This window comes from Tursiops truncatus, chromosome 9, assembly GCF_011762595.2.
Source record: "Tursiops truncatus isolate mTurTru1 chromosome 9, mTurTru1.mat.Y, whole genome shotgun sequence".
In the NCBI taxonomy this organism is placed as follows: domain Eukaryota; kingdom Metazoa; phylum Chordata; class Mammalia; order Artiodactyla; family Delphinidae; genus Tursiops; species Tursiops truncatus.
Genome location: NC_047042.1, coordinates 62,209,401 through 62,221,129, shown reverse-complemented (window position 1 = coordinate 62,221,129; position 11,729 = coordinate 62,209,401). Strand labels below are relative to the sequence as shown.

The 11,729-nt window shown below is 37.6% G+C and overlaps 1 protein-coding gene across 7 annotated transcripts in view; it reads right to left on the bottom strand.

The window, feature by feature from the left end:
- Positions 1-1,314: 1,314 nt before the first annotated feature.
- The window catches only part of BBS9 (Bardet-Biedl syndrome 9), a 439,924-nt gene continuing 429,509 nt past the window's right edge, over positions 1,315-11,729 (bottom strand). For all 7 annotated transcript variants that reach the window (XM_073809810.1, XM_073809813.1, XM_073809807.1 and 4 more), the window contains 2 exons: positions 1,943-2,053; positions 1,315-1,731 (listed from right to left, as the gene is read on the bottom strand). In XM_073809810.1, coding sequence (XP_073665911.1) covers positions 1,700-1,731; positions 1,943-2,053 — 143 coding nt within the window. In that variant the 3' untranslated portion in view covers positions 1,315-1,699. The remainder of the gene's footprint in view (positions 1,732-1,942; positions 2,054-11,729) is intronic.

Sequence of the window (11,729 nt, the reverse complement as noted above, 5' to 3'; positions counted from 1 at the left end):
CTAGGAAAACTTCTTGCAAATATACTTCTTAACATTAAAAACTCTCAGTATAAGATGTAATTGTAGCAGCAAAAGTCACCTTAAACTCCCAAATCAGAGATAGGAAGCCTTTTGAGTTTACATTGGTAAACACTCCCTCATGGAAGAGAGAAATTGTGGAGGCCATTAAAAAAAGGAAACAATGGAGGAGAGATTTGAAAAAGATAGAAATCACTGTACTCATGCACATTTAAAGTAACCTTTACAAATCAAATGATATGCTTCATAAAACATATCAGGAAATAAAGGGAGAGAATCAAAAAGTGAAGGGAAAGAATTGGGGGGAATAGAGGAAGGGAAAGACTGATCAAGGCTGATGAACATAGAAACAAGACAGAAAAAGAAATTGAGTTAAAGAAAGGCAGACAGGACATGACAAACAGGACATGACTCCAAAAAAAAGAGAAAGAAAGGAGAACAGAGATGAGCACATGGACACATGCACTCCATGGACAAAATATCCCTGGGAACCAAATATCAAAAAGAAAAAAAAGAAAAAAAGACACAACTCAGAAACACTCTTTAAAGAAGGAATATACTTCTCTTCTAACCTTTCTTCAATGAAGCTGTTAAAGATGATCAGAAGTGTTGTGGTTTTGCATCTTTAGGCATACACAGAGCCAAGACATCTTTTACTGGTCCCCACAGGCTGGGTAACATTAACCTAATGGTTGATTCTGGCCCAAAGGCTAGAAGGTGTCCACTCCCATACTTGACAATGAAAACTATTTAATCTTCTGCTGCATCTCCTAAAAAAGAATGCTATAAATAATAAATAATACATCCTCTGCAATTTTTTTGACATTTCACTTATAGAAAAACTGCGAGCCACTTCCTCCTTTGTACTGACTGAGGCATTCCAAAACTGGCACAGACATATTTTTATTTAAATAAATCAGCCTTGCAACTGTAATTTTAACCCGAAACTGGCAAAATCTCCTCTATTTCTTACATATGAAATCCTTACCTTTTAATTATAATAAAGTGTGAATCCTTCTATAACCTGGATTTTTAAAAGGTATCTCCCATTGGGGTAATGAAAAAGGATGTTAATGTACTAGCTTCCTTGAAAATATTTTAACATTTTCATACAATACTAGAAATACTCACCTTTTCCCACTTTTAGCCTAATAGTAGTTTCTTGTATTTATAAAATAACCACACTCAAGTCTTACCGTGGAGAAGCAACATTTTTAGTTCCGTTCAATTTCTTCACTTTAAATAAATAAAGAAATCAACTATATAACCCTCTGATTACAAATCAAATCCAAGATATTGTTTGACAATAAGATGTTTTTATTAAACTCGATACATTTAATATATAAGAATTCTGTGAAAAAACTGGGGTATCAAGTAGGATCTGGGTCTTTGCATTACAAAGTCTGCCCCCAAAAGATGTCATCTCACTATATACTGTGGCTGAAAGCATACAGATGACCAAAAAGCAGCAACATCCTTTCCTGGTAAGACAAGTTCAACTGACTTGCCCATAGTATTACAAGTCCTCCTAGAAAAATTAAAAGTCCCCATCCCCATCTCTACCTATTATCTCCTGGCAGGTGAGCTGTATGAAGCACCTTCATCTGTGCTTGGCATGAGGTCCACACATGATCAGCCTTGGGAAGGCCATCTTCCCCTCAACCAGACAACTCTACTTCAACTATTCTGAAACTCCTTGGAGGGGTGAAACTTCTGGAAAAATGAAAGAGAGCAAGAGAGAGAAAAGGTCTGAATATTGAAAGGAATATACAAATGATCAAATTCAGCTGCACCCAATGCCAAGGGGAAGGCTGAATAAGTTAGAAAACAAGCAATTTTGCAAAATGTTTTCTGGTATGACAAAACCTGACCAGTGTCTCGCTCTTCCTGACATACCAGTTGTGAAGGCCACTCATTCTCTTACCAGCTATGGGCGTCTCCACGATGAGGTGTTTGTGGTTGGTAAACAGTTCAGTGGAGTCTTGCTCTACTGATCTTTCTTCTAGGTCTGATTCTGGGATCGTAGCACAGCCACCTAGTTGAAAAATACAAACAATATTTTAAGCAATGTGTAGAAAAATCTACCTCTCCATACAGCAACCTCAGCTTAAGAACGTACCAGTCATGAAGATGATAAATAAAGAGACAACAATCTTCAGGAGTAGGCCAAAAAAGAATAATCTTAAATGTTTCTCTTACGGTGAAAATGCTGGGAATGAGTCATTGCCTTTAAAGACATACTGATGAGCACTTAGCAACAGCAGCGATGGTGTTGTCTTAAAATTTAACCCTTTTAAAGTCAGAAAGGACAAAATCTATAGCATATGTGATATCCATACTATAATGGTACCTCAGCAGAAATTCCCTTTAATACCAGAGCATCAAAAACTATAAAAGAAACAAAGCACATCGACTGTGAGGGAAAGAAAACTTCCCTGAAGAAAGAGGAAGGCCACTGGTGTTCTGAGTTGGTGACTATGGTGGTATTTCTCAGGAATTTGATTCTATTCCTGAATCCCAACACCTTACAGCAGAGACACAAACACTTCATAATTCACAGCAAAGCCATGAATGCATTGTGGAAGCTTTCAATTCCAAGTCAATTCCAAGGTGACTTGAGGATAAGCTGGGACCACTGCGCTTTGAAAATATTAGGTATAAGCCATTTGATTTTATCCACCAAAATATTGTACGGAGAACTCATGCTGAGAATTTCCTGACTACATCTGTAACTTGATTTGACTAATTTGATTAATTTCCTGGAAATGTACTAACATGCTGTATACCGTACACATTTTTCCCCAAAGCCATTCTTCTTGTAAATAAAGTGTGATTTTTCCTTTTCTGAGGCTTCTCATACACTGAGTCCAAAGCCTCCATATTCAAGTTTGGCTTTATGTGTGAAGGGGTTTATAAAGAGAGAGTACCAGCAGCACTGATGTGTAAACCACGTCACTCAAATGAGAGTGAAGTCAAGATCCCAGGTCTGAAGGAAAAGTACACCTTACCATCCATCCCTCTGGATCAGCTCTGAAAAAGAAATCGATGTTGAGGGAAACTTGAAAGACAAGGATTTCCACACTCATAAAATAAGAATCAGAGGTAGTAGTCTCAGAGGTTTCCCAAACAGGAAATGTTAAGAATTATCCATCAATGCAATGGAACTTGCCCTGCTTTACCTTAAAATAGCTAGGGCCCCATCCAGAAGGAGAACCAGGCTTATTTTTAATCTGTTTAAGTAAAAACAAACAAAAATTTCAGAGTAAGCAGTAAAAGGAGAGAAATAAAATATAAAATTTCCAAACTAACAGAGACCTTCTGAAGCCCACTGTAGCAATGCTTCTCAAAAGGACTAGCCTTAAAATTTCCAATCTATCTAAGCCAATACTTTTGTCACGTATAATAAAAATGAATAAAAGGAATTACTAGAAAAATAAAATGAACAATATATAGGCCCTTATCTTTTAGATTCAATCATTGTAAAAAGCACACTGTCAATTGCTACAAGTTTCTCAATGCTTATTCTCAGTTTCAAGTAACAGACAGTTTGCAGACAGATGCTAGTCTTCTATTCACACTTTGAACAGCACTGATTTCAAGATATGGTCTACATTAATATGATACATGGAATTATAGTTAAAAATAATAATTCAGCCAACTCCTAATTATCAGACGTTCAAATAGCCAGTAAACTCATTCTGGCAACAGCAGGGGCTTCTCACAACTTATGTACCTCCCTTCTACTCCAGTAGCTGTCTGGCAGCTCCCTCCTTGCATAATGTACAGAACAGCCCCCCTCTCCCCACCAACATGGGATGTCTAGGCTCTCCTTTGCCCACTGCTGGTACAATTATGGAGATCCACTTCTATCCCTGTGCTCTCGTGTAAAAAGGAGTTTCATTAAGGAACCTGGGATCCCAAGTCAGAACTCTGGGGGCATTTTTATAAGGAACAATGTCATAAGTGGTGGCTTCATTTTAGAGTCCTATTACAATTAAATGCTTAAAACACTTTTCTGGAGTAATCTGGAACCCTAACGCCTGCAGGTGAAATTTGAAAGCATGAAGCATGCATCACAAATTGCAAACAGTATCTATAGCATTTGGAACAAGACAGTTTATAAATTGGAGATTACACCCGTGATGTTTAAGAGGATGTTTTTGAGACATTTCACTATGCTCCCTCTTCCTCTGAATTGTTACCAATCAAATTATGTGCATGACCATTTGTGTTAACTAAACCTGGCTGTAAAAATTTGTTGCTTTGCAAATTAGTAGAACATCAAGATATATAGCAATCCTCCTATATATAAAATAGATAAACAACAACAAGTATAGCACAGGGGACTATATTCAATATCCTGTAATAACCTATAATGGAAAAGAATCTGAAAAAGAATAGATAAATATATATGTATATGTATAACTGAATCATTTTGCTATATATCTGAAACACTGTAAATCCACTATACTTAAATTTAAACATTTTTTAAGAAAATTTTTCTGGCTACAATCCTCATGTAGCCAGAAAATTATTTAAGTAGAAAATCTTACCAAAAATTCTGAACAATAGGAGATCACCCTATATTTATAAAGATAATTCAACTCTAGGGTTTTTTTTTTTTTTTTTTATGGATTACAAGCTATCCTTAAACCTGTTTCTGCATTCAAAAGCAAATTATAAAATTGTTGAAACTTCTTCCTCACCAGGTGGAACATATTTTATCAACAAGGGAATTACACTAAGGAAATGCTACCCACTGTCAGAAAAACAAACAAACAAAAACAATAAAAAAGAGCTCAGGGACTTCCCTGGTGGTCCAGTGGTAAAGAATCTGCCCTCCAATGCAGGGGATGCGGGTTCGATCCCTGGTCAGGGAACTAAGATCCCACATGCCGTGGGGCAACTAAGCCTGCAGCCAGAACTACTGAGCTCTCGAGGCTCAACTAGAGAGCCTGTGTGCTGGAAACTACAGAGCCCACGCACCCTGGAGCCTACTCGCCAGAACTAGAGAAGAGGAATCCCGCAAGCCACAACTAGAGAGAAGCCTGCACGCCGCAACGAAGAGCCCACGCTCCGCAACGAAAAATCCCGCATGCCTCAACAAAGATCCTGCTTGCCGCAACTAAGACCCAACGCAGCCAAAAATAAATTAATAAATAAGTCTTAAAAAAAAAAAAAGCTCAGGTCCTCTCTGTAGGTTGCTATAGCATGAACTATAAAAGTTATAGGGTTCAAAGGTCAAGATAGGAGGCCAAGCAGAAACAAATGTAACTGTCTAGAATACCAGAGATCAAAATCAGAATGCAGGGTAAGCACTGGTATTCTGGAAAATATGTAACCAGCTGGCTTTCAAGGAAAAAAGGTAAAGCCCTAATCTGTAGTGTTTGCCCATTTCTTTGGTATAAATACTCCTATCATGGCCAGTTTCAAGCAACCAACGTGACATCACCAAACGTGGAGCTTGGCAGAGATGTGTAAGAGGACACCATGAGATAGCACTTTCACCATTCAGATTCCGTAGACAAAAATAATCTAGAGCATAGAGAATAGTAAAATGTAGTAATAACTAGTGAAGGGTTCTGAGGTGTATTATCTTTGTTCTTAATACAATTTACTTGGTTGTAAAGTTTACATAATTTAATTTTTAATAACGGCTGAATTTGTTAACTGGCTCACAGAATTCCTAAAAATTCAATGATTGGTTCTGACCAGCCAGTGTGAGCCAGCTCCAGCACTGAATGCGGGCTTATTTGTAGGGAATTTAACAAAGCCTCGATTCAAACCATGGCTCAGCATTTATGAGCCAAGTGACCTTCCTGAGCAAATTATTGCACTTTAATGAGCCTCAGTTTCCTTAACTATAAACAGAGACTATGGCAGCCCTACTTCATAAGGAAGAAATTGATGAGCATGTGTAAGTGCTTGGCACATTGAAAAACACATTAAGTTCTGACTATTTACTCTCATGTCAAAGTTAGGAACACTAAAAGAAGAGTAGAGTGAAAAGGCCAAGACGGAAGTCCCTAAAGTTGGAAGTCTGAAGGGGTAGGGTTCACACAGCTGATACAGCCATGGGGCCAAAAGACACAGCTCTGCAGCAAAAAAAAGAGTGTTCAGACACCTTAAACATGTGGCCACCTCTGAAGCTGACTACTCTATTTACTCACGCTACTTGATCTGCAGAGTTCTATTTGATAGATACTTGATTATAACCCAGATGAATTCTGGTGGCCCAGCTTACCTGCCTCACCATCTACCTTGTAACTCAGGTAACCTAAACCGGGGGCTGGCCAGATAGTACATATTTTTTAAGCTCTGTGGGCCATCTGGTCTCTGGTGCAACTGCTCAGTTTTGCCATTGTAGTGCAAAAGCAGCCAAGGACAAAATGTAAACATGAATGAGCATTAGTTGTGTTCCAATAAAACTTTATTTACTAAAACAGTCAGATCTGGCCCATTGGCTGTAGCTTGCCAAAGCCTGGCCTAATACAAGGCTCACAGAAAGCTACTCTTCAACTGCATCCTAATTCTAAAGGTTCCTAGAGGCATTTAACACTGCCAGATCATCTCATAGTATTACTATAACAATAGCAATAAGGAAGAGGAAGAGGAGAAGGAATAATAGTAGCAGTTCTTTAAAAGAATATTATTTGCCCTACTGCTACAAATGCTCTTTTTGTTTGGGCAGTGATAAGCTTTTTTTAAAAAAAAAAATAGACTAATTTTTAGAAGATTTTTATATGTACAGAAAAATTTAGTAAATGGTACAGAGAATTCCCATATATTCTCCACACAGTTTCTCCTATTGTTAACATATTGCATTAGCATGGTACATTTGATCAATGAACAAATGCTGATACATTATTAGTAGTTAAAATCTATAGCCTATTCAGATTTCCTTAGTTTTTACCTAACATCCTTTTCTGTCTCGGGATCCCATCTAGAATACCCCATGACATTAGTTGCTGCATCTCCTTTGGCTCTTCTTGGTGGTGACAGTTTCTCAGACCTTCCTTACTTTTGATGGCCTTGAAGTTTTGAGGAGTATTGGTCAAGCATATTGCAGAATGCCCTTCTCCTGGAATTTGCTTAATATTTTTCTCATGACTAGATTGGGGGAAAATTTTTAAGACAGTTTCTTTTCATAAATTCTTAGAATTTCCCAAATTTTAGGATTGTCTCCAGTTGTTCTTCTTTTCCTCTATCAAAAGTGAAACCCAGGTGGGCAGTGAATGGGGAGGCCTCTTAAGGCAAAGGAGGCCAACAGCAAGGCTTGACTTAGACTGTGAAGTTCTCAGGAGTGGGTCAGTCTGGGTCTAGCTGTTGGACGCAGGCAGGTTGTCAGTTGCCCCAACTGTAAAGAGAGAGTTTTAATGAGGCCTATTGTGAGGATTATGTGAGACCGTGTACACTGAACACAGTGCTCAGCACAAAGTACATTTTACCATCTCTGTTTTCTACGAATTTTCTTGGCATAGATACACTTTCCACACCGTATCGGTGGAATCAAAGAACTTTAGCTTTTAGTGCAACCACCTTCATTTAGGAGACATCAAAACAGAGGCTCAGAGAGGGTAGCGGATGTCCCTCATATCCTAGAGCCGATTCCTGATTCTCCTGCTTCCTAAACCATTAGAGCTTTCTCAAGAATACCTTTTTTCCCATCAAGATCTCAGTGGATTTGCTTGTGAGTTGGCTTTCCTAACCAGTACTTCCTTTCAGTGATACAGAAAACCCAGAAGGTTGGCAAGCTGTTCTTTGGGTATATTTTAGGACTTTGCGGATTTATATTCTTGCAACAGAGACCTTTGCAAACAACTGAGTGTATGGGTGCAAATGTTCCATTCCTTCAGGGAGGAAAAATTTTTTTTCTTCTTTTTTCTTCATATATTTAAAAGCAATCAAACAAGGAGACACTTTGAGAATCACAAATGACCACAGACCGTGCTCTGACTTGCCAGCCAAAGAATCTTCTGTTCACATGCTTGAATTGCCACTAAGAATTTAAAACAGCAGAAACCTCAAAAATATACACCAGTGACATTTTTCTTTTAATCAAGATTTACTTGATGGATAAAGTGTTTTTGAAGTTAACATTCAGATTTCATTTCAAAGGTTTATAATTCACGTGAAGTGTGGCGAATGGGTGCTTTGAAAAGAATATTTCACTATCTTAAATATGAAAAGTTTCCCTAAGAGACTATGAGTAGTTAAAAAATTCTCCGAAAATATATTCATTTGAAATAGTTTTACTCTTTATTCTCTCTCAGTCTCCCTCACCCTCTCCCTCTCTCTCTCTGTAAATGTGTACACACAACCACACATAGGCATTAAAGATATGTATAAGAGTTTTCCTGATAATTCTCCTCTACTCTCTTCATTCTTCTGTTTTCTTAAAATATATTTTTTTAGCCCAAGGAGAATGTAAGCTATAGAGAGCCAAGAATCCTACTGTATGTTTGTGTAGCAATTTTAACCAAGTATTTATAAATTTTTTGACAAAATGCAAGAATGGAAGGAAGAGGGGTGGGTAAAAGAGAGAAGGAGATAGAGGATGAAAAGGATAAGTGGGGAGGGGAGAATAAATTATCAACATATTCCATTTTTCTGTGTACACTTCTACAGATGATATTTGGGGTGACTTACTCAAGGTATAGATGATAAAATATTAAAGAATAAAAAATACAATAGCAGTTAGAAAAATTTAATGCAGAGTAGGAGGTATAGCTAGGAAAAATTGTGTCAGATAAAGACTTACGCAAGGGCTGCCATGGAGAGAAACAGCAAAAGGCTTGGAGGAAGAGTGGGGCTGCACTTCCCCTGTTAATTCTCCACTGACTTCTCTTCTTCCACACTGGACTTCAAAGGGCCCAATCCATCTTGTACTTGGACTTAACATTTCCTTAAGAACACACCATAATTGGTAAAGCTATGCTTGTTGGAAATTTTTTGACTAATGATATGTGTGTGTGTGTGTGTATGACTCTGTTCTGTGCTTATGGGCCATTTTAGAAAGCCAATACTTCTGTGAAATTGGGTTTACCAAGGTGCTTACTAAGTAGATGCTCCAGAAAACTATATATATATAGGAGATTGTTGAAAATACAACAGTCAGACCTTGTCAAAGCACATCATGGAAATAAAGCCCTCAAGAATGTAATGTATCATTGAATGAGTTCTTACCACAGCATGGCAAATCACGTTGATATCATATGGTGACACTGCTTCTCTGAAGGAGGAACTGGAGATCATACGTCAATATCGTTCTCATCTCCCCTTCCATTCTGCCCTTTACTTTGTTGTAATGTAGAGGCATCTCACACTTAACCTGGTACAGTTTTACAGTTTCAAACTCAGGAAACCAGAAGAAAACAATGCCTTTCTATATATAGTCTTATGTTTCCAGTTCCAACATATGATATTTGTTTTTCTATGTTTCTTTTAAATCCATTCGATAACTTTTCTTTCTCCCTATATTTGCAGATGACATGGTGACTGCTAGACAGTAGCTCATCTACTAGCAACAGAGATAATAATGGTGAACCAGTGAGAGGCAGGTGAAGTTCACTGTAATGTGTGTCCAACATGATGCCTGTGGAATGTTTGGGATTTCATTTCCACTACCTAATAATAAACTTTGATCCCCCCCCCACACCCGGTAAGAACTTAAAATGTGTTCAGGACTATGCACATATACCTATGTTTGAAAATATTTCCATTTTACACCTCATAGCAGAGACCAAGTTTGTGAATAAAAGGAAGTCTGATATATTTTAAGAGGTCTAGCATGTGTCTCAACAAGTTTTAAAAATTCCATAAAGACTGAATACTAAGTCCCTTGGGGTATAAGGGCTCCAGTCAGAGAATCTGGATTTAAGAGGGTAGGGTCCTCCTGGCATTAAGATGTTTCCACAACTTGAATAATGATAGGTGTCCAACTATTCTTTTAGCTGGACCACCACTTAGAATTTAGGTCCACTTAGTACAGAGGATTAAGAAATACAGGAACATAGCCATTTTCATCCATTGATAATTATGTAAACAGAATATACCAAGCAGAAAAAAGTCCTATTTACAAAAAAGCAAGCACAGTCCATAAATCCTAAAGATTGGAACAGATCCAGGTTAAGAAGTTCACCAGATGTCAGTCCGTAAACAGGGCTTCATAAAGTGAATTCCCCAATTAATTGTTGGTAAGAGTGATCTCTATACTATGTTAGTGCATTATGATCCCCTACCATATGTAGGTGAATTGTCTGGTCCTATAGATCATTAGTCAGTTATGATACAACAGAACTCAGGGGAAAGAAGTGGGGTAAGCACAATTTTTTCTGATACAGAGAGAAGGTCCCATAAAGTTACTGCTCAGGAACTCGGAGATTTCTTCACTGAAGGAGATGAGAACTCTCCCATTTATTTGCATTACATCTGTTTTTCTAACACATTTAGTTCTTAACCTGGAGTACTTGGAAAGACACACACCAGTAAAAACATAAACGTGGAAGTTAAAAAAAAATAAAACTACTCACTATTTTGTTAAAGTCTCCAATCACAATGTTTTCCCACATGTTAACAAGGCCATTAAATCCTCCAAACAGGAATACAAAAGTATTACCCAGCCATGGTGAGAAGGTGAGGAAGAAGAGAAAGTTAATATTTGCTTTTTCTTGCCAGTTGATCAATGTCTAGAGCACTCTCCAAGGAAATGCAAGATCTGTTGTCTTTCAACTAGATCTTTTCTATACTGATAAGTATAGAACTTTCTTGTTCAGAAAGAAGGTGATTGTGGTATTTAATTTCCATTTTGTTTCTAAATCCTAAGGCAATCCAATGTACAACTGGAAAGACACATAATTTTAAGACATTTCCATTTCAAATACTTTCCTAACTCCCTCTTCAGAGACCAACTCTCTCTCAAAAGTATACACGCACAAATAAAACATTATAGCTACAGTTGAGAAGGAAAGGAAGCCAATAGTTCTGCAATTATAATTACTAAAAAAATGAAAGAGTAAGAACATAACTCTACTTTGCCTGGACACCACATAATAAGAGAGCCAGTGTTCTTCACAGCTTCCCTCTTGCATCAAGTGGTTATTAATTCCTCAGTGATCCTGGCAACATTTCTTCAACTTGAGTTTCTTTCCACAACCCAATTAAAAGCCATAATCTTGACCAAACTGTGTTGTTTTTAATAATGACAGAGTTTAGGTGGTGATTTTGAAACTGAGAGTTCAGCTGGGTCACCTCAGTTATACACAGGTTGAGGGAAAAGAGTGAAGAACACAACGTCTCTGGAGAGCACCTGTTTCATCATATTCGTTCACAAATGAGGAAACTGAACAAGCACTCAGGACTCATTCCTAAACAACTCTGTTATCTAATGATATATTTCTACAATAGTCCATTAAACAATGTCATATTTTGCAAAAAGGGAAATGTACACAAGATGATAACCAGCCCATTGATAGTGGAAAGGGACATCCAAAATGGGACATGGCAAGTATCATTGTGTCTAGAGCAAAGTCACATAAGTCTGGGACTTAGTTTCCTTTTTTCTAAATTCAGAAAATATAGCATTTTACTTTATGAGAGATGAAGATTAAATTGGTCAGTGCTTGTAATACAGTTATCACAGAGCCTGGCACAGAGTACGCCCCCAATAAATGTTGGGCTATTATTTTCAGTACTAACCTCCAACATACGTT